Here is a 24,135-nt window from a genome sequence, read left to right on the forward strand (position 1 = left end):
TTTCTTCTTTCTTTGTATTACTAACAACTCTATACAGGACAGATATGTTAATATGATGATATGATAGGCTAAATTAGATTTGGGATTGTGTTCTCCCAAATGAAGCATTTTATCTTATTTTATCTGTTGAGGGATCTGATCTCTTTCAACCATCTAAAAGAGTTTGTCTTTAGCATAATAAGGCTTTTGGGCGACTAAAGGACTGGGGATATAGAGATGGGGATGTCGAAATGTCACACCTTAGAATGTTACCTATTTTTACATTTAAATATGAAAATATGTTACATATTTTCAGTTCCATTACTCTTATGGAACATAATCAAACCATCCAAAAAAGCTGTCACACACAGTTTCTATTTTTTACATTTCATTTAATGAACATACTTTACATTGTAAAACACCCACTGAGATAATGATGAACAATATGCTAACAATAGGTTTTCTCAGTGTTTTGAAATGGACGTTTTCCTGGGACAATATTGTAAAAGTTTGAATATAAGCTTTTTGGTATTAAGTGCCAGGTGGCACATGGACGTCAACAGAAGAGCACACAACAGAGGTCACGGTATGAAATAGAACACATGATTTAATAGCTTTTGAGGATTAAGGCACATAGAAAACTAAAAATAAAATTTTACGTGAATATGAAATCTCTTGATTAAACAATACTTCTTCACTCTAACTGTCTTCGTCACAGTGACTAGAATCCTAAAATATGACTGGCATGGGTTCATAAGTTTAGCTTTCATAAAAAAATTTAGATTGTTAAATAGAAACAAATGAGCGCATTGATTCAAGATTTACATTTTCTCCTCCTACAATGTCCTTAGTCAGCTTGCATTAGTCTGTATCCTTCGAAAATCGATCCGTGAAGCAACACAGATTAGCCTGAAAGGCCTTGGTCAGAGCACCTTTGATGCTCTTCTCATGCTTTGCTGCCTTGACCCCCGCTATAGTGCCTTGGACAGTCCCTAACAAGACAACCACAGTTTTCGATGCGGGATCTGACAGTGCGGTCACTACAAGTCCGAACAAGGCACCCAAAAGGGCCCCCACTACACCCCCTAGTATCATCATGAGCACTCGATGAATGTTCTCCTTGGCTAGTCGTTTTATTTCTTCCTCGTCCTTCTCCACCTCGGCCTCCTGGAGTCGTGCTGTCTCGGCTTGTATTCCCTGTTCCACGGCCTCCAGTAGGTCGTTGGTGTAACAGCTTCCTCCATTGAGGGCGGCCATCTTGTCAACAGTTTTTAGCAGTTTATCAACTTGCCTCTTGTTGCTCCTGTACCCCTTTTGTGCCGTGGTCCAGTATCTGTTGTCGATGACGTGGCAGCGGCCTCCACACTTGTCCACGAGCTCCTGCAGCTCCTCGCTAGTCTCCACAAACTCCTCAACGGTGTCGCAGTCATCGTCAATCTCGTCGTCCCCGAAAGTGAAAAGGATGACGGCGTAGCGGAAGGCCTCCTCGCCGAACGATTCGGTGATCTTCTTCACAACCGCCATCTCCTGCTCGGTATAGCGGCCTGCCCGGAGCACAATCACAAAAGCATGCGGTCCAGGAGAACACTCTGTGATGCACCTCACAATCTCAGGCTTCAGCTGCTCCTCAGTTAAACGGGTGTCGAAAAATCCAGGAGTGTCGATGACTGAAATCAGCCTCCCGTTGACTTTGTTGTGCTGGACGCTGCATTTGTGTGTGGTGGACTCCGGTGAGCTCATCACCTCAAAGAAGTCTCCACCCAGGATGGTGTTTCCAGCACTGCTTCTCCCATCACCGGTTTTGCCGAGTAGCACAATCCGTAGTTCTTCTAAACAACATAAGAGAAAATGTGCTTAATATTTCCCATTAAGTATTCTTCATCCTGACATTAATACATAAAATGGTCTCTTGATATTTGAATTATCCTTTCTCAAAGTCAACCCATGAGCCATACAAATTAGACTAACAAATTTAGCCTGCTCATATGGCCATGCCAGCACCTTATATCACAGGCTAGGATGGCTGATTCTTTGCACTTTAATATCTGTGCATGTATATCTGTGCACTAATGATGCTTGTGAAACCTACAGTCTAGCAAAGATGAAACCTGGACAACATCCACATAACATGACACAGCTTATGTCTGAGGCCTACATATTCAGGATACATTTCCTATACAAGCAACCTCTTGTAGTACAACAAAATAATTAAGGGGGATCTGGAATTTCTTAACCTAAAGACTTTACAGGAAAATAAACACATAAACTAGAACCAGAAACTTTGCTTTTCTTTTGTGGACAATTTGTTACAGACATCCTAATCCTAACCCTAATCAGAAGATGGCAGTATAACTCTATGTAAGACCACATTCTATCCTGCATCTTTTGTTTTACCACAATCTCCAAAGCACATTAGTACATTTCCATGTGAATACAATTGAGGTACAAAACATCCTGTCATCGACATCCAGTAAGGGACTTTGAATAGCAAAAGCCAGAAACCGGCTTCAACCACTCAGGCATGTGCTATACTATACTTGGAAGTGCCAAATGTAACTCTGCTTATATTTAGTAGCTCAGTAAAGATGCCATGCCAAATTCCAATTCCATATTAAGGGCATGCTCTCTTGAGCTCTTGGATGGAAATAGCCCCTGAATTCATGCACATTGACATGGAACACATTACTCCTCAATGGCAGTTACTCCCACGTCTTCCCAACAGCAACTATCTGATCAGATCTGCCTTCACTCTCTCTCTCTCTCTATATATATATATATATATATATACATCCTCACCCCCATTTCAACATATTGTATATTTAATCATAGCTGCCGTACTCACCCGCCATTTTGTTAAAAGATAAGGATGTGATTTCCCTGCGGCCAAGAAAGACACAGCGACGTCAACCACATCTGCAGCGAGAGCTTGCAGTCTCTTTCACTGCCAGTGAGCGGAAAATGGCTGGTGTCATGTTACACCCCTCCCCTCCCGTAGCAAGATGCAAAAGAACACATTGGCTTCCTGTCTAACCAGCCGTCTGTTGACACAGCCAAGAGGCATATTCCCCTCCGAGGGTTCCATATCAATGTTTCTATCTCTCTCTCCACTTGATACATGGGACAGCAGGATGGATTGGGGTCGTAGACCTCATTATTATTAGAGTGCGAAGTGAGCGTAGTGCAAATGGTCTGTGTGTGAGAGTGCGGGCATGCATGTCTGTGTGTGTGTGGGGGGGGGGGCTTGCATGCGCGCGCGTGTGTGTGTGTGTGTGTGTGTTGGGCGGGGGGGGGCGCGTGTGTGGGCGTGCGAGTGTCTTTGGATGGAAAGGATGTGGCTCTATTATATATATATATAATGTGTGTGTGTGTGTGTGTGTGTGCATACTGATATATATATATGTGTGTGTGCATACTGATATATATATTTGTGTGTGCATACTGAAATATATATATGTGTGTGTGCATACTGGGTGTCTGCTTGTGTCCTTTCTTTGTATACAATACATTTAAACCTGTGAAACCGGATACCACCATATGAATATGAAGCAGTCTTGACATTTCGGTTGAGCTTTAAACCCTGCCCACTGTTTTCCCTTTATCTCTCCTTCACTGCATACCGGTGGCCTGACTCACAGCCACAGGAACCACCTGGCCTTTCACCGAGAGAGCTCAGGGGCTCGTCAACAATAGGTGACATATTATTTTCCAAAGGGGTTAAATTCAAGAGAAGTGGTTAAGTTCAAGAGAAGTGGTTAAGTTCAAGAGAAGTGGTTCAACCAGTTTCTGACACGCCCTCACCCACACTCCCTCTTTCTCACACACACACACACACACACACATAGGCACACACACACACACACACACACACACACACACACACACACACACACACATACATACACATACACACACCCACACTCCCTCTTTCTCACACACACACACACACACACACACACACACACACACACACACACACACACACACACACACACACACACACATGCGCAGATAAAACAAACAAGGGACGTGTAGAGGTTAAAGAGAAATGTTGGTTCTGTCTCTTTAAATCCAGGAGGAGGGTCCTTTGATTATTCCCTTACTGAAGTGAGATAGAGACCAGGCCTATGAGTCAGCAGTTCAGTTGCAAGAAGCCTACGACAAGAAATGGAAAACTGAACATGTCCAATCATCTGTGTTAAGCGCAAACATAAAATAAATGAACAGTGGAACCATGCTCTGCGTAAAATGGCTTTTACCATGTTTATTGATTGTTGATTGTTTGATTATAAAAGTGTGTATGCTACACAACAACAATAATCACACACAGCATAGAGAATGATTTGAACTCATCAGATTTGCATGATTTCGATGTTTTGGTTGTATAATTTCTTGACTGGGTACTCAAAGACAGATACATATCTCCCCATGTATAATGCTTTAAGCTGAAGGCACTAGAAGCTATAATTAAAGAAACATTATGCCACTCTCTGCCTTTAATGGCACCAGTGTCATTTTAAAGGATTTGTCAGAAACCCTCCACAGTAAAAACCTCTTTCCCTGCAGTGCTGCATAGCATCATACACCAACGCCTCACTCGTTGCCAGTTTGAAAGCCTCTATTTCCTCTCTATGATTAGCATAAACACATTGCAAGCCATCTGCTTCCATTTAGATCACAGGGTTCCATTCAGGCTTATATTTGGCACTCAAACTCAATTTTCTCAAATCCCATTTATCAAATCACTTTCCTGAAATGTCCAATCAACTAAGACATGCAGTAGAAATAACAAGGGATCCATTTTTGTCACACAAATATGACATGTGTTAACACAACAAAGATGTTGACTATACACAATAGTATTGCTTTCTATTTTATACAACTGTCTTTTGTATTGCATTTCAATATCTGCACACATTAACAGTCCAGGCACTGGGCTCTGTAAAGCGTCTTGAGACAATTGTATTGTTTTGGGGCTATATAAATAAAATTGAATTGAATTAAAAATGATTCTACATTCAGTGCTTTGAGAAAAAGCTATTCATGTAATTATTTTTGAAAGCATCCTCACATTACAGGATTTTTTCACGGTACTGCATATGTCCATACATATATGGTCAGCTCTACTGTGTTATATTGGAGAAAAGGGTGCCTGCATAAAGGGGAACAGAAAATCCAAGTTAATTCTACTGCAATACCGTTCTAATTTCTGTTCTCAATCCCCATCCCAAACAGGCAGCTAATTGAACACCCTCTGTGTGCATTGATGGCCGCCACTCTATTTGCGTATTAAAAAGGAGAAACATGTGTGGCAATTTATATCCAGGGAATCTCTTTTCGCCTCCTCCAGCTGAAGCATGTCAATAGTATAGCAGCTCCCCTGGGCGGCCATCTCCTCTACGGTGTTCAGCAGCTTCTCCACCTGAACGCTGTTGCTCCTGTACTCGTGCTCCTGATTCCAGCGTTTGTTGTCGATCACGTGGTAGCGGCCTCCGCACTTTTGCACCAGCTCCTTCAGACTCTCACTCTTTCCCACATATTTCTCGATGGTCTGATCCTTTTCAAGCTGGTCGCCCCACGTGAACAGGACTACAGCATGATTGAAAGTCTCTTTGCCAAAGACTTTTCCGATTTGAGATACAATATCTTTCTCTTGGGCAGTGTATTTGTCCATTCTGAGCACAATGATGAAGGCATGTGGCCCTGGAGCACACTCGGAAACAGAGGCCTCCAGCTCTTTCTTCAGCTGATCCTTGGTTAGCTTCGAATTGAAGAACCCAGGGGTGTCGACAACTTTGACTCTTCTGTCACCAACATCTTTTTCGTTCATCTCATTTTGTTGTGTTCCAGCTTGTGTCCCACGAAACTCTTTGAAAAACTTGTCTCCCAGGATGGTGTTCCCAGCACTGCTCTTGCCATACCCCGTCTTCCCGAGAAGCACAAGCCTCATCTCATCTAGTGCTGGAATAGGAAGCAGATCGTGAGACCCTCTCATGTACATTGACTGTAAAACAGGAAATGTACAATCTCTCTACAATGCTAGATTTCTAGTTTGCAGGCTACTTGTCATATCTGTAACTGCACCAGCAAAAAATCTAAAACTGTCAATAAATGTCAGTTAAAGTGGCTGACCATTAAAGCAGGTGACCGTGTTGTACTTATGGTATGTATGATGTTCAGTCATAATAATGATGATGCATCAACCAATATGAGGGAAAGAAAACATTTAAATTCAACCCAAAATACTAGTCATGATAAGAAGCATAGGATCAGTAAAGTCCAGTATTACCTGGTGGCTCTTTTTTGGCAGCTTGCAACATCGTTGGAGTGTAGCAGCATCCGTTGTTAGCCATCTCCTCAATGGTGTTCAGCAGCTTCTCCAACTGAACGCTGTTGTTCCTGTACTCGTGCTCCTGATTCCAGCGTTTGTTGTCGATCACGTGGTAACGGCCTCCACACTTCTCCACTAGCTTCTTCAGATCCTCACTCTTTCCCACATATTTCTCGATGGTCTGATCCGTTTCAAGCTGGTCGCCCCAAGTGAACAGGACTACAGCATGATTGAAAGTCTCTTTGCCAAAGATTTTTCCGACTTGAGATACAATATCTTTCTCTTGCGCAGTGTATTTGCCCACTCTGAGCACAATGATGAAGGCATGTGCTCCTGCAGAACACTGGGAAACAGAGGCCTCCAGCTCTTTCTTCAGCTGTTCCTCGGTTAGCTTCGAGTTGAAGAACCCAGGGGTGTCGACAACTTTGACTCTTCTGTCACCAACATCTTTTTCGTTCATCTCATTTTGTTGTGTTCCAGCTTGTGTCCCACGAACCTCTTTGAAGAACTTGTCTCCCAGGATGGTGTTCCCAGCACTGCTCTTTCCATCTCCAGTTTTCCCCAAAAGGACAAGCCTCATCTCATCTAGTGCTGGAATAGGAAGCAGATCATGAGACCCTCACGTGTACATTGACTGTAAAACAGGAAATGACCAACCTCTCTATACAATGCTAGATTTCTAGTTTGCAGGCTACCGGTACTTATTATATTCGTAGCTGAACCAGCAAAAAATCCAAAACTTCAATAAATGTCAGTTAAAGTGGTTGACCATTAAAGCAGGTGACCGTGTTGTACTTATAGTATGTATGATGTTCAGTAATAATAATGATGAAACATCAACCAATATGAGGGAAAAGAAGCATTAAATTCAACCCAAAATACTAGTCATGATAAGAAGCATAGGATCAGTAGGGTCCAGTATTACCTGGTGACTCTTTTTTGGCAGCTTGCAACATCGTTGGAGTGTAGCAGCATCCGTTGTTAGCCATCTCCTCAATGGTGTTCAGCAGCTTCTCCAACTGAACGCTGTTGCTCCTGTACTCGTGCTCCTGATTCCAGCGTTTGTTGTCGATCACGTGGCAGCGACCTCCACACTTCTCCACCAGCTTCTTCAGATCTTCACTCTTTCCCACATATTTCTCGATGGTCTGATCCGTTTCAAGCTGGTCCCCCCAAGTGAACAGGACTACCGCATGATTGAAAGTGTCTTTGCCAAAGATTTTTCCAACTTGAGATACAATTTCTTTCTCTTGGGCAGTGTATTTGCCCACTCTGAGCACAATGATGAAGGCATGTGCTCCTGGAGTACACTGGGAAACAGAGGCCTTCAGCTCTTCTGTCAGCTGATCCTCGGTGAGCTTCGAGTTGCAGAACCCAGGGGTGTCGACAACTTTGACTCTTCTGTCACCAAAATCATTTTCGTTCATCTCATTTTGTTGTGTTCCAGCTTGTGTCCCACGAAACTCTTTGAAGAACTTGTCTCCCAGGATGGAGTTCCCAGTGCTGCTCTTTCCATCTCCCGTCTTCCCCAGAAGCACAACACTCACTGAAAAAGCTTGTAAGAAACACAATTAGATTGTTATTTGTGTTATGTTTCAATACTATAACACTACAAATACGTTAAACATTATGGGCGTTAGCCTGTATTTACATGTGAAGGTTAAATGTGTTACAATCCATTGGACGCCAATAGATCGTCATTCTATGATTATTCAGTAGTTATTCCATAGGTGCTGATACAGTTGTTTTAACTGAAAAATATAGTCAAAGTTATAGTCAAAAATGTAATATGAGGCCATTTGATACACACATTAATCGTTTTTGGTTTGTTTGTTTTGGATAAGCCAGAATGCACCTTTTTAGTGCCTACTCCAGAACACTGCATTTTTTCAACTCCTGCCCTGAGAGTCACTGTTTGGACAAACACAAGCTCACTTCAGTGTCTGGTGGTGACTGACTGCTCGAGCTGAGACTATTTAGTTATCGTTTTAGTTGAAATTTATTTCAAATGTTCCACTCGTACATCAAACCCTTACATCAGTATGTATCCGTGTATTTACTCTAGCTACTCAAGCTCAACTGGTACCAGACTGATGTGTGGCAGTACCAGACTAATGCGTGGCAGTACCAGACTAATGCGTGGCAGTACCAGACTGATTTGTAGCGGTACCAGACTAATGCGTAGCAGTACCAGACTAATGCGTTGCAGTACCAGACTGATACAACATATTCTTTGGCTGGCTAGGCCTTTATACCTTATGCTAATGTATGGATTGCTATTTGCATTGGCAGCAGAGATTTTGGAACCATTTACTATAGCAGATAAGTGAGTATCTGCCTCTTTCTAGTTACATGTTGCATACATAATTTGGCTTTATTGTGAATCCTGTAATTTGTTTACATGACATAAGTCAGATATGAGTAACATTTTGCTTCTACTACTCCAGCAGAGAAACATCAAATCTTTGTTGATAAGGCATGAATTGGCCCATTTCGGGCCCAAGCGTGTGTGCTGATGAAGAATGAACTAGTGCACTTGCTTTGTCACACCAAAAAGTTGTTCTGGTGTACTCTTACATGTTAAGGTCTTAGTGACTTGTAATGTTTACAGCTTGCATCGAAAAGACCTCCCAGTACCCCCGTGGCTGTGCTGCATGTCTGCTATTATGATCACCACTGCTCTGCTGGGCGATCAGATAGTGTTCGTCAAAGCTTTTTCTCTTTACTGGCGTTTTTGTTTGGTTGTTGCTGTATCATATCCTTCTCCCATCCACATGACACTTGGCATGATTGTAGCCCCACGTGGCTGATATGGAATATAAGGCTTGTGTCTGTAGGTGTGTGTTTCCCTTTGTGCTAGTGCCCCTTGAAGTGGGAGAGGTTAAAGGCACTTTTTGAGCAATAGCTGGAAGATGGTTTTGTAATGGTTGCGATAATGATAATAATAATAATAATAATAATAATAATAGGAGGAGGAGGAGTTATAATACTACTACTAATAATAATAATAATAACCACAAAGTGTAATAATAATAATTTGTTTTTTTCTTGCAATATATTGCATCTTAGTGGGGTAGGTTATTCACTCAAGCCATGATCATTTCCCAAAACATAATATAAACATGCTTTTTTTCAAAAAGGACAACAACCTCCCTCAAAATCCCTGCCAGGATGGAGAGAGCAAAGCATAAAGCAAGACAGAGACTATCAACATTGCAGAGTACTGTGACCTCGATTTCCCCTCAGTCCACACCCCTCACTGAATAGCAAAGAGTTTCCCCCCCTGAATATCAAAGAGTTTCTCTCTCTCTACCTCTCTCTCTCTCTCTCTCTAAAGCTTTCTCTCTTTCTCTCCCTCTCTCTCTTTCTCTCTCTCTAATGTCTAATGCTCTCTCTCTCTCTATCCCTCTCTCTTTCTAATGCTCTCTCTATCTTTGTATCTAATGCTCTCTCTCTCACACACTCTCTCTCACTCTCTAATGCTTTCTCTCCCTCTCTCTCTCTCACACTCTCTCTCTCTCTCTCTCTCTCTCTCTAATACTTTCTCTCTTTCTCTCCCTCTCTCTTTCTAATGTTCGCTCTCTCTCTCAGGTGTAAGTTCTTAAAATAAAAGACTTGAAGGATTTGTACTGTGAATTGTTACCTCATTATTGGAGTGTAAATTATACCAGCCTTTTTGTTGTTGTTGTTTTTCTCTCTCTCTCTCTGCAACAAGGCTAGACAGGCAGCCAGTGAGTCAGGAAAGCATTCCACTCTTTGTTTACCACATCATTCCTTACCATGGCAACCAAGCATTCAGTGTTGTCTTGGGACTTAACTCTGTTAGTGCGTAAAGCAGATAACTGCAGTTTGAAGGGATAGCATGCCTAAATCACTTCCACATTTCTGGATGAACGCCAAATGTTGCACATTTTCGTTCGTAAGGTGCGCTGCAAATGACGCATCAATAACTAAAAACACTTTCGCCTAAAATTCCGAAATCATTACGGCAATTTGTCTTCGGTAGATGCATTAGGTGCATGGCTCATTACGGTTCATTCGTGGAGTAGCTCATCCTACTGAATAATGTTCAATGCAAAAGTGTACCACTTGACTAGCCAATATGTTGTGATGACAAGGTTCAAACTTCACAAAAGCTGACATGCTAGCCTAATTCTAGTCAGAATATGAGTCTGATACTGCTCCATTGGGCTGTGATTATGGGGCGTGTTTCAACCGAACCACGAAAAAATATGCCTCTTCGCTCAATTGGATATGCCTCCAACCAATCAGAGCAACGTAGTATGACCATAACGTAGACCATCGGGGCCAGCTGATACATTTTACTTTTACCGGATCCCGTAGGAAGGACGTCAAAAACATCTTTTCGATCGACAAATGCCTTGATGGCGTTTCTCTGTTCCTCTTTCAAAATGAATGCGCTGTAGATGTCTTCTAAAACAGACTCTAATCTAAACATTTCAGCTCTCCAGCGGCAGCCATGTTTGTTGAAAACAAATTCAACCGAAACGCTTTTTGGTGATGTGGTTGATTACTTTACTGTTGATCATCTGTCCATCATCGTATAAAGCCCGCCCTGACAATTTGATTGGTCTGGTCAAGTTTTTGGTCGGGCATATTTTCTCCCCAACGGAGCAATGCCAGACTGAACTTCCAGACCTAAAATGTTGTGGGCGGGGCTAAGTCTGGCATCCAGGCTACTGACATGCTGCATTGATAGAGAATTTTTGTACACAATTGGTGAATTTCGTCCATTGGGCCACTGCAAACTGGCAAGTTTCAACATCTCAATAATGGCTTAAGCTCAAGTTTTGAAGTTTGGTATGCTTATACTTGACTACATCTCCTGAAGTTCCATTTGGATTGCTAGATAACATAGCCACCAACGGCTATTAAAAATTCAGCAGCCAATACATGCTAATAAATAGAAGCTATTAATTAAAAAAATCAGCCATGAGATGTCGCTGCAACATGTTTCCCTCTGTTCCTTGGTTTGGTTTGGTTTGGTATCGCGTGGTTTGGTCTATCTTCAAAGTGTTATTAGTTTTTAAATTCTTAAGTAACCTTAAGAAACTTCATATTTTCTTCTTTCATCTCCTTGAAGTGCTCAAATCATTCAACATTTCGCTACTTGGGGTAGTTCGAACAATCTGCTTGGACCCAGATGACCATTGCTTGCAGTTATATTTAAATGTACGTATTCTCATGATAGTGTATACCATCCTGTTATAAATGTTGATACTGCTACGCCTATATGTAACATTTACTCTACATTTAGTACTGTATTCAAACATGGTCTGGCCGTTAACTAATAATCCTACATTTTATATACGTAGACATGGATATTTTCCCAAACTTTGTGAATAAATGGCAAGAACCTTAATACAATGAAGCTCATATTGTTACATTAAGGTCAATCTCAACCTCATATTTGCTAGACAGGTCTCAATATTGAAGAACGTAACCCACACCCTATCAGCATACAGCCACCACATCCACAAACTATAGTTTTTTACATTTTCCCTCAGAATAAGATATACAACAAACGTTTTAGTCTATTGTTGCTAGAAACATATTCGTTCAAAATAACACACTTAATTCTTTTTCATTCTTGCACGTTCTGCTGCGGGTCACATTGCGCACCGCAATGTGGTACGTTTGGTTTTTCATGCTTTCATCGTCGTAAATACTGTAGTCTAGCATTTGTTTTGTATTTTACTTAACCCACTAAACACTGAAATTTGCAATTGTACCAAATAAATATAAAATGTGCCATTTCTGTGCGGTTTTGTGTCAGAATGAGAGAAGAGTTTTCTTTACCTTGTGCTTCGTTTTTGGTCGCTTGTACCATGTCAGTCGTGTAGCAGCATCCGTTGTTAGCCATCTCCTCTACGGTGTTCAGCAGCTTCTCCAACTGAACGCTGTTGCTCCTGTACTCGTGCTTTTCGTTCCAGCGTTTGTTGTCGATCACGTGGCAGCGGCCTCCACACTTTTGAACCAACTTCTTCAGATCCTCACTCTGATCGACAAACTCCTCAATGGTCTGATCTTTGGCCAGCTGGTCACCATGGGTGAACAGGACTACAGCATGACTGAAAGTGTCTTTGCCAAAGATTTTTCCGACTTGAGAAACAATTTCTTTCTCTTGGGCAGTGTATTTGCCCACTCTGAGCACAATGATGAAGGCATGAGGCCCTGGAGCACACTGGGAAACAGAGGCCTTCAGCTCTTCCGTCAGCTGTTCCTCGGTGAGCTTCGAGTTGCAGAACCCAGGGGTATCGACAACTTTGACTCTTCTGTCGCCATCATCATTTTCGTTCATCTCATTGTGTTGTGTTCCAGCTTGCGTGCCCTTTGAGACTTGGAAGAGCTTGTCTTTGAGGATAGAGTTCCCAGTGCTGCTTTTGCCATCCCCAGTTTTCCCAAGGAGCACAACCCTTACTAGAAAGACAAATACGGAGGAACTTGTATTAGCATCACTTATGAACTACTTGGAATATCATTAAAAAGCTCCAACATAATCATGTCACATAGCATACTCTACAGCCTTTATGAAAGATCTTCTGTTGTACATTAAAGTTTTAGGTGGAACCACTTTGATGTAAATAGAAAGGTTTGTTTCTACATGTCAGTGCCAATTCAAATTCTAAGAGTCATTCCAGAGCACTGAGCATGTCAATACCTTTCTTCATAGGTCAAGTTACCATTCTAGAGTACTGTGCATGTCAATACCTTTCTTCATAGGTCAAGTTACCATTCTAGAGTACTGTGCATGTCAATACCTTTCTTCATAGGTCAAGTTACCATTCTAGAGTACTGTGCATGTCAATACCTTTCTCCATAGGTCAACTTACCATTCTAGAGTATTGAGCATGTCAATACCTTTCTTCATGGGTCAAGTAGGCACATTCCCAGGTAATCGTAGTTAGCTAGCTAGCTACATACCATGTACAATCTTACCAACAAAAGTGAGCATGTCACATCCTTGTTGACAAACATGACATCATATTTCTTTAATGTAATAGGTGTTTACATTTCCAGTGTGTATGTATGTTTTTGCACAATGCGATATTCTGTTGTTCGTACTGATTGTGAAAAGCGTAGAAAAAATGTGTATGTTTGTTTTTGTCATAGTTATCATACAAATGACCCTGTATGTTATTTGTAGTTTACCCTGTGACCTACGACACCTACTTCCAAGTATATGTTCTTATTATGTTCCTATCGGTCACGAACACCATGAGGTGCTAGCTTAGCCTTGTCTATATTTTGAGCTGAAGCAATATGCCGAAGGACATTTAGATTGTGCACTGCACTGTTACTTCAATTGCTCTCAGTGGTGTCCTCATGTTTGCACAACCTAAAGGCAACACTGGAGCCAGTAACCAAGACTGTGTGGAAGTGTTGATGTTCTGCTAGCTAGGCTGTAGTACCACCTGGTGGCATTTTCACTGAAATGGTCTGCCCCTTTTCAATTTTCCCCACATCTTACCAAAGGGATAATTTAAAGTGCTTTTACTGGTGATGTATCATGGTTTACACTCTTTTTACAAGAAGGAGTTGGCTGATTTTGACTCTATTATTGACTATACATTTTTTTTCATGTGTTTTGTCATTTTGTGGCATTATTATGATTACGATAACTACTATTATTGTTGTTGCCATTTTAACTGCCACTAATATGTATACTTTTGATATTCTAATAATCATAATAGTAGTAATACTAACTAATAGTAATTCAATAAAATATGTTTTTTTTTTCTGGAATATATTGCATATTAGTCTTAGTAGGGCAGGTTATTCACTAACATTTGTGACCTTCAAAGCAAAGACACAAAATCATGATAATTTCCCAAAACATAATTTAAACATGTTTTCAAAAAACCTCCTTAAAAACCCCTGCCATTATGGATAGAGCAAAGCACAGCTTGCAGAAACCAAGACAGAGACTATAAACATTACAGAGTGCAGTGACCTGGATTTCCCCTCAACCCACTCCCCTTCCTGAATAACAGAGGTCTCTCTCTCTCTCTCTTTCTCTCCCTTTCTCTCTCTTTCTCTCTCCTTCTATATCTAATGCTCTCTCTCTCTTCCTCTCTCCTTCTCTATCTAATGCTCACTCTCTATTGCTCTCTCTCTCTTTCTCTCTAATAATCTCCTCTCTCTTCCTCGCTCTCTTTCTCTCTCTCTTTCTCACTCCTCTTTCTTTCTCTCTCTCTATCTATCTTTCTCTCTCTCTCTTTCTCTTTATCTAATGCTCTCTTTCTCTCCCTCTGCACCAAGGCTATAGAGTGCGGGACAGGCAGCCAGTGAGTCAGGAAAGCCTTCCACTCTTTGTTTACCACGTCATCCATCACCACGGCAACCAAGCATTCAGTGTTGCCTTGGGACATAACTCTGTTAGTGGGCTGAGCAGATGACTGCAGTCTGAAGGCAAGGCTTACCTAAATCATGTGGAGACAATTATAGTTTACGTAATGTTTAAAGGGACCAGGTCCTTTTAAAAATGGCAACACTCTGGGATTTTTTTTCTGTGTATAATAACTATGAGATACAAGAAGTGGAAACCGAAGCACACTCTTGCCACTCGCATCATCTCAGCACACTCATTTTATGGTATTGTGAAATCCAGTTTAGCCACCCCCACTCTGCCTGTGAGATTGCAACAGACTGCAGGGCCAACCCAGACAGGAGAAATGCTGAAGTGACACGCCTGAGCTAAGTCAATAGACCCTGGCACACCCTCTGGCAGTGAAGGGTCATGGAGAATAGCTTTCTCATTAAAGCAGAAAAATAAAGCAGAAAATAACACTACACAACTCCCACAGAATAGGACATACCCAACTGCAGTTCATAGGAACTATGCTGATGAAATTCTGGTGTTATTATTAGCTGAAGGTGATTCATTGTATAAACATCCACCATATAATTTGGGTAGGTGCATTGCATATTTTAAGAAATTAACCGTTTTTGCTAATTCTAGGGAAGAGTATGAGGTCTGGCTCAGTCATATTTCTATCTTGGATGACATTAAAGAAAAGAGATGCAGAGCTCAAATGTATCTTGCACTACAGTCAAAGGGCCTTTGCAGCAGACAGAGGGGGTGAATGCTGTGAAAAAAACATATGGTTTGAATTATGGCTTCAGCTTTTAGGAGATGGAATCTATTTTGGACTTCCTCTTCAGTGCCTTGAAAAGCAGTGTTTAGAGGAAGCAGCGAAAAAAACTACCAGACGGTCTCAGTGGGGAGCACTAATGGCTATTTGCAACACTCATCATTATAGTATGGATCAGACTGGTTGCTTAGCAACACACAGGCTGCCTAGCAACAAGAGGTGACATTGAAGTAACTTGATCTTGGTCTGTGAGGGTCTCCTTTTGTGGGGAGGGGATTAGTCCTTCGCTGGTTGATGATGTGTTTTGTTTTACAGTATTTTCTGTCAGTTCAGACGTCTGGATATGTTTGCAAAAACACAATCAGGTCAAGTCTAACCCAGGTGGAATTATTTAATCTGAATCATGTCTAATCTGAATCATGTCTTGATTTCAGTGTTTGTAGGTGTACGTTCCTTTCCTTTAAGAACTATGAACAAAAATTGACTCTGCCTCTCAATACTTTTTGTGAAATATAAGACACGGTCAACAAACAATGTTTTTAGATGCTTGGTTGGAAGAGCAGCAGATTTTCCTTAGAGGTTCATGTTGGTTGCTCAAGCAGTGCAGTTGATTATGAATGTAGGTTGTGTCTGGGGGCTATTACATCTGATACTAACATTGACTATTTCCTAGTTTGCCTAGTTGTTTTAGTACTTTGAGTATGTTTGACTTTTGTATTGATTCTGGTTTGTTTTGTATACCTGTTTGGGGTTGTTGGAAAGAATCCCCATGTAAAATACATAATTATATATGGTTATAAGAATGCAACCATCTCCTGCACCATTTTGTCCCGACTTCACCATCGACTCCAGTTAGCCCACATCCCAAAATGTGGGGTGGCCGCCTCAGTCCCTCACATGCCTGTCTTTGAGGACTGATGCATCGTGGGTGGCAGACCAATGGGCTATCCTCGCACCCAGAGTTCAGAGGCACTGAAGGGAAAACATTTTGGCTGGAAAAGACGCAAAACTAGAAGAAGACACTCCAGAGAGATTAAAGCATTGAAAGACAAAGTTGTTGGTAAATATGACAGTTTTCCTGTAAATGGTCTGTTGAGTCATTTTGAAGTCATTTTGAAGTCAGTTTGAAGAGGACTGATGCTAAAAGAATGGGCTATCCTTGTACCCAGAGTTCAGAATCACTGAAGAGAAAACATTTTTGGATTGGCCACGTTGTTGGCTGGATAAGACGCAAAACTAGGTGACGACACTCCAGAGAGATTAAAGCATCGAAATACAAACTCGACAAGTTAGCAAGGGACATGCTGAGAAAGCAATTTGAACGCAGAAAGCGTATTCAAAATAAGACACAACACTCACCGCGGACCCAAACAGAGATGATGCTTCATGGGAGAACTCAGAAATCCTTCAGAAGATAATCAATTCAAGACTAAAGATTGCTCTTCCACCATGCAATGACTGCAAAGTTGAAAATAAATGATCCTCAAACTCACAGAAGTGGCATGACTTGCATCACAGCATCCAAAACAGTCTTTGTCCGGAAAAATTCTCAAGAAGTATCGCCTTATCCATCGGGTTCATGAGTTTGGCTTGACTTACAAAACACTATGAGAAAAGATACGAAAACAAAGGATACCTAGATTCCTCCAGACCATTTCCTTGAGTTTCAAAACAATGCAGGGATAACGACGATAGACAAGCAAGACACCATCACCAGGAAAAACTGAAACATCAAAGGATGACTCTGACCGATACTATGCAACACCTTCACAATACATTTATCCAACAAAACCTTAACATTAGACTTATTCATCCTTTTGTGCATTGCATTAATTCTACATTACATTTCCAAGAGCCTCAGATCGAAAGACATGTCAATGTCAGTACCATGAGAATGCAACAATGATGCATGAGGTCCTGAAGTCATTCAATGCTCTGGCAACCAGCACACTTGAAGAGACTTTCCAACTTGTGTGTTGTTCTCCAGCAAGTGAATCTGTGTGTTTTCCAACTTGTGTGTTGTTCTCCAGCAAGTGAATCTTGTCTGTTTCGTACCTGTTCCTGATGTCTAAACAAATACTCAGGTATTTCACCAGAGCAAGGGAAAGCACAGGTGGAGTGGAAGCAGTAGAAACGCATTGAGGAGCGAACAGAAGATGGAGCTCACTTTCACACCAAACTTGAGAAACACACAGATACTCCCTCAGAGGTTACGATGGTCTACCAAGACAAACTTGAGAAACACACAGGCACTCTTTCAGAGGTTACGATTGTCTACCAAGACAAACTAAGAAAGGAGACAGCCACCCATGTCAACTTAGTTCAAAATCAAATCAAAATAAATTTAGCAATCCTCTCACTATGGGGAAAAACCTCAGCACAATCTCAGAATGGAAGCGTGAGGATGCTAAAGCCATCTGGACCTATATGGATCAAATCAGGACAGACATTCATGCCAAGTTCCCAAAATATCAACACTGTCTATTTCTGGTCAGATGGTCCAAGCTAACAGTATAAAAATAAGAACAACTTTATCCTCCTCTGCGCTGTCCCTCTCCAGCTGGGATTCTTGAATGCAACATGGAATTTCGTCTCTATCGTAACAGTGTTAAATACCGGCATGCGTGTGTTACCGGCAAACGTTCGCGTTGTTGTGTTAACCCATTATTAAACTTAGCATATCGATTTTTTAACAGAATGGCCGATGTTTAACAAACTGTCCGATAACTGACATAGCTACTTTACATCACATGGCAAGGGTGCCCCAGATGACGTTGAGGCAAAGTAAAAAGTGTTGTGCTGAGAGGTCGGGACGTTGTGGATGGCAGAGCATTTCATGAGATGGCGTCCAGCAGCCTAAGTGGTGTCAAGCTACAATACGTCACCAATGATGATTTTCAGTCATATGACACTCTCCTCATGCAACCCCTGAAATCCATCTCAGGAACAAGGAAGTGGTAGCCCAAGGGTAGCCCATTAAGTGGTAGCCCAAGGGATCATCCAGTGTAGGCACATTTCATGTTTTTGCAGTGAGCCACACTGACACTTGACAATTCTATTGCTGTTGGACTTTCTAGTGCTGTTGAACATTCTAGTGCTGTTGGACAGTCTAGTGCTGTTGAAGTGCAGAGTCCTCTGGCAATGCTAATGGAGGCCATGGAGAAAGGGCCAGTAGAGGACCTGAGGGCAGAACAACTGGGATAGGCCCTGGTGACATTCAGAGAGGAGATTGGCTTGTTGCCATTTATGGCCAGAACTGGTGGCTGGCTAAAGTCTTAGCAATTGACCAAGAGCATCAAGATGTTAAAGTTGAAATTGTTTTCACCCTCATGGGCCAAAGGTTAATTTTTTTGCAAAAACAAGGACATTGAAATGATTGGTGTTTAAACTCCATCGACTACCTTTTTTTTCCATGAAAGTTTTCCAATACATATTTAAATGGTTGAGCTGTTTTTTATTTTATTTTGAATGATTTGAATTAGTTTATGCAGCATATATTTCAAAAGGTTGTGGACTTTACAAGTGGGTTCTATGTGCATTGTCTACTGCCTGATGTGTAACGTCCCTCTACTCTCTTGAGATGTGAATCCAAGAAAAGAAGGGTTTTGTAGTATATTTTATTCATGTCTTGCACCAACACAATATTTCTGAGAGTTAATTTGAAACTTTTTATAAAAAAAATGTCCCTGTTCCATACAAGTTTGTCACCCCTGTTGATGCCTTGTCAACTCTATCAGATTATTATTTTAGAAAAGAAGAATATCTGTTTTCTTCCCTCAAGAATATTTTTTAATAGTCGTTGCATTTCCAAAGTAATTTTATGTTTCTAAATATCTCTGTTATGTTAATCTATACGACTTAAACGGCAATCATTGAAACAGATGTGCATAATTATGAGAACAAAGAAACGGTTAAGAGTCAAAATATCTGTGATAATTTCTCTAAAATTTATTTATTTATTTTTTAATGTATTTATTACAATTTGTATATGTCTGATGGTGTTGACAAAAATCAAGCACTGATCTAGAAAGCACGTAATTAATTAAAAAATGTTACAGCTGGCAAGTTGTTTCAAAACATGGTTACATAGCCTCATTTAACAAAGATACGTACATAGGTTTGGAAATAATCCGAATAATTTTTTTTTGAAAATCTAAATATGTCATGTATTTATTTATTTTTAGGCTACATTAGTGAACCTGGCTAATAAGAAGCAGAGAAGGATGATCCATCAGCCATCCAACCGGAGTCTCCAGAGGTAATCGTTTGAGATCGTTGCTGACATGCTATGAAATGCTGCACAACCACCACACAAACAGCATCTGTATGACAGAGGCAAACACATATTGTATTTGTATGTTCTGTATCCAAATGACTAAAACGTTGTTTCCAGAATTTTTGTTCTACAAGTTATTATCATTATTTTTCAATAGGACTCTTAGGCTAACAGACCTCTTCTTTATCACACGTGCCCTAGGTATGGCTAAAGAAGGGTATGTTTATAAATACAATTCATAATTTCATATTTAATTGTTTAACCCTTTAAAGCCTATGGTTCCAGACAAAAGTGCCTTTCCTGTGACAGAATCATGTCCATAACTGGACACACCTTAATCTAGAACATGACGTCACACACAAGATATTATTGAGACATCTAAGGAGATCTAAGAAGTTTAAGAAAATCACACCTGAGCATAACTGTACATTAAATGGTTAGCTATGGTTAGCAAGAGAGAAATGGAATTTTACAGGCACTTCCACTATTTTACTGGTTATTGGTAGACTACCCGTCTCACTCCATCTTTCTTTGTTCCACATATATGTTTAACAAGAGAACAAAATCAATGATCTTCAATTAGTTTACATCCATAAGAGACTTTTAGCATTGCTTTTGTATTGGAATACTTGTGAGGTAAATCACCAAGGCAAAGTGCAAGCCCAGCACAAATGACATGGCAGTATTAACCCCTCATATGGAAAGCTTCTAATGATCAAAAAGCAGTACATTCATACATACATACATACATACATATTGAATATTTATGGAGTAACCAAAAATAAAAATGTATAATGTTAGTAGCTATGTAGTATGGAGTAGCTATTTTACTGTACAGAGGACAACAAGTAGAAAGGACAATGCACTTACATTCCATGATAGATCTTAATTCTTCTCCCACAGCCAGAAAGAAGGATGGTTTTCCAAATGAAAAAGGTTGGTAAATGTATTAAATAGCTAAAGATTTCTTGAGACCTACAGGGATCAAGAGGAGGATCTGCTAAGAGGTACTCCGTGAAATGTGTTTGAGAGAAAAAAGGAACTGAGGTATAAAATGGTGGGTAGGTTCTTATGCAAAAAAAGGGGCTGGTCCTCTTGCAAGCACTTTCGCGGCAAGATTTCCCTCTAGCTGCGAAAAGGCCAAACAACACATCCACATCGCTGCTGTATCCCTACCTGATTCAGGATGAAATGTATGTAATTTTTGCTCAAGGCAGACCAACTGAAAGCACTTTAAGTTTGTCACATTCAGTTTTTGGTCAAACAGTCCAAATTTATAATACTTTTATTTAACTGTACATCAGCTGAAAGGGCTTTCACACTCATGTATCTGAAACGTCTACCAGTAATATGCTGTGGACAGTGGCAAAATAAAGAAAACTGTAAAATTCTTGACAGTCCAAGACGTGTTTTGACCTACACAGTTGTCCATACTATCCCAGATGCTGCACACTTAATTTCCTGTTAGATTATTACAGTTTGATGAGAGATAGAGCACAATCATTCTGATATAATGTTGGGAAATTGCCAAGCAGCACAGGTGCTTCATTTGCTCGTAAATGGCAAAGGCAATACCTAGCATTGATACTCTGATGTCAGTTGCCTTCTCTATTTATATCTCGAAGAGAAAAAAAGTTTTGATTCAAGGTCATCGACCAATTATGCCCCTGGGCTTTACTTTATTCAGATTTTACCCAAGCCTCTTTTTATGTTACTTCCAAAAAAAATTAGCAATAGAAAACATATGACTTCTATTCAAATGCCTGGCAATGCTAGCAGTTTTACCATCAACGCAAACTTACGTTTGCCTCACAAAATCTGAACATCTAACTGCCTGTATACACTCAGAAGGCTACTATGTTTGATTCTAATTTAAAGTTTTGAATCTTGAATCTCTTGAACTACTGCGTGGATCAACTGAAACAGTAACACAATAATGTGTCAAAAAGCAAAGAATACATAAAAGTTATTTTCATTTTCCTAAATACAAAAAAAAGAAAAGAAAACAAAAAAAAAACTTTGTTTTGTGAATGTATTTCATAGTCTGCCAGGATGTTTTGGAATTGCATTTCAGGGAAAATAGCTATTCATACCTTAAAGAGCTATGTAAACCTTGCTAACAGGTGCCACTAGTAGTCTGGGAATGCAGTTCAAATGTGTACGTATATTATCAAGGCCTTAGCTCGTTTCAGACTCATAAGTTGCAGTAAAACAATGCTAAGGACTTAATGTGATCAGATTTTTTCATGTAATGTTGAACATATATTCCAACACACAAACCTATTTATCGTGGTACGTCACACATATTGTGTCATGTAAACAACTACCCAATACAATTTTAACTAAGGTCTGTACATTGCTTGCAGTGTAGGTAATATTTTTTGTTTACCGGTAAGCTGTGGGTTTGAGTGCCTTTTTACATCTGGTGACATTTCTGATATTGCCCTTACTGGTGAAACCTGGGTGTAGAGGCATTTATATATCACATAACTTTGAAATGTGTATTCTTTATAAAATATTTTGAGATAGTAGTAATATTCTTTTAAACAGCAGGACCACAGCAAAATCACGTAAACGTTATTTGAATACGCTACAGCTAAATTTCACAGGATAGTAACGTGTTCATGCTGAATGAAGTGGGTCCCAGAATGAAACCCTGGGGTACACCATGAACTATATCAAATAAACTTCAACCAGTCAACCAAATATCTATTAATCTATCAATCATTATCTATTGGCTCCGCCTATTAAAAGATAACTGTCATTCATTTTATACCAACGTGTGATGGACCACACGTTATTTTGGGATGAGGCGACTGGACTGGGTGGTATAGTTGGGAAGACGGGTGCGGGAGTTGGTGGCTCTTATAAAAATATATACATTTATTTACAAGGGGGACTCTATCAACCCCACCACACGTGCCTACAGAATAAACAAACATAAGTCAACAGAGCAAAATACAGACAGTACTTACAGGAACTCAAGTCAATAGGCCCCTGGGCACCTGCTTGGCCCATTTAGGCCCAAATACCGGCACCTTCTAGGCCCAAGCTAGGCCCCAAACTAGGTCCAGAGACTAAGCCCGAAAGATAAGTACCTCCACTAGCGACACAAACTTAACACATTGGCTAGGCACAAAGACAAGGCATACAGACAAGGCAAACAGTAAACAAGGCACAAAAACACAGTATCCACACATCTAGATACCCAACACTTCACCTCACAGCAGGGAAGTGTTAGTTTGAACTTACGCCTTTCACGGCCTCTCATGCCGGTCTCTCCTCTCACTGCTCTCCTGAGGCACCCTTTATATAGGGCAGCCACTTGGACTAAATTGGACCCCACCATTGACGCGGGGGAAGCACAGAACCGACCATTACGGTGGGGGAGTCAAAGTTTCTTAAAGGGCAACATCCCTTATTCTTGCCACGGTGAGAAGGGAGGGAATGCACCTTCTCACACAACGTCTTTTGCCATCTTTCTCAAAATGAATACTGGAAACTTACAAAGACTTCTGAATACCGGAACTTACGAAGACAAAGCAGGGAAATCAGGCACCAGGCAATACAAGATGACACCACCATCACTAGTGTCATCAAGTGGGCATGTAATAAAGGCAAATCAGATATCATTGTATTTTCAGTGGTTTGGCAAGCCATAGATATAATTAGGAATTAGGCAACTGAGGAAGCCTTTGAAAGGAAGAAGCTAAAGTATGCAAAACTGGTTGCAGAAGCGAGGGAACCAGATGGGTGCTAGAAGCTTTGTAGTTAAATCAACCACATCGCTTCTGTTGGATTACGTACAGTCACTCAAAGGAGCTTTAAAGGAGTTGTCTGAGGCTGCTATAAAGGAAGCCAGTGGTTATAGCTGAGGCACTCACAGACTACTTGGGGACATGTGATGGCTGAGGCACTCACCGACTACTTGGGGACATGCAAATTAACTTGTATTACATGAAGAAGCCTGTTGTTGTAAGATGTTCTGGAAGTTGACATTGGCACACTCTGATATACTTTGCAATATCTTCTGGTTTTTGGTATACCTAGAGCCTGCATCAACGGGGCATGGGTACAGCCGAAAAGGCCATACTTAGAGCCACCTTAATCTACGGGGCATAAGTGTGGCGGAAGAGGGCATACTTAGAGCCACATAACTTGCCAAATGAATGGAGTTTGTCTAGATGGCGAAAAGATGCAAACCAACCGAATGAATGCTAAATTGTACATATAAGCTTTAAAGCTTTTTACTGAATATATTTGGCTGTAACCCCTTTTTAATCACCAGCATTTGTAATGGATCACATTTACATTCATGTTGTAATTTTGCGTGTAACTAGTTAATAACCAAGCTAGTACAGGTAAAGGACTAGTGTTTAGCAGACGCTTTTATCCAAAGCGATCGGGAATCGAACCCCTGTCAACCGCATGTAATG

At 40.7% G+C, this 24,135-nt stretch overlaps 2 protein-coding genes across 2 annotated transcripts; both read right to left on the minus strand.

Moving 5' to 3' along the window:
• Positions 1 to 354: 354 nt before the first annotated feature.
• On the minus strand, positions 355 to 3,181 carry LOC105898411 (GTPase IMAP family member 9-like). The gene is made up of 2 exons (XM_012825448.3): positions 2,822 to 3,181; positions 355 to 1,808 (listed from the first exon to the last, which is right to left on the minus strand). Exons 1-2 carry the CDS (start codon positions 2,826 to 2,828, stop codon positions 841 to 843), a joined length of 975 nt encoding a protein of 324 aa, XP_012680902.2. The 5' UTR covers positions 2,829 to 3,181; the 3' UTR covers positions 355 to 840.
• Positions 3,182 to 4,280: 1,099 nt separating this feature from the next.
• On the minus strand, positions 4,281 to 20,756 carry LOC105898400 (GTPase IMAP family member 8-like). The gene is made up of 5 exons (XM_031584907.2): positions 20,570 to 20,756; positions 12,128 to 12,748; positions 7,233 to 7,862; positions 6,266 to 6,898; positions 4,281 to 5,937 (listed from the first exon to the last, which is right to left on the minus strand). Exons 1-5 carry the CDS (start codon positions 20,574 to 20,576, stop codon positions 5,255 to 5,257), a joined length of 2,574 nt encoding a protein of 857 aa, XP_031440767.1. The 5' UTR covers positions 20,577 to 20,756; the 3' UTR covers positions 4,281 to 5,254.
• Positions 20,757 to 24,135: the final 3,379 nt, after the last annotated feature.

This window comes from Clupea harengus, chromosome 18, assembly GCF_900700415.2.
Source record: "Clupea harengus chromosome 18, Ch_v2.0.2, whole genome shotgun sequence".
Lineage (NCBI taxonomy): Eukaryota > Metazoa > Chordata > Actinopteri > Clupeiformes > Clupeidae > Clupea > Clupea harengus.

Excerpts from the sequence above, each read along its gene's own strand:
- LOC105898400 (XM_031584907.2), bottom strand. Across the intron at positions 7,863-12,127 it reads GACCAAAAACGAAGCACAAG|CTTTTTCAGTGAGTGTTGTG; the intron begins GTAAAGAAAACT and ends GTTTCTTACAAG. Across the intron at positions 6,899-7,232 it reads TGCCAAAAAAGAGTCACCAG|CACTAGATGAGATGAGGCTT; the intron begins GTAATACTGGAC and ends TTCCTATTCCAG.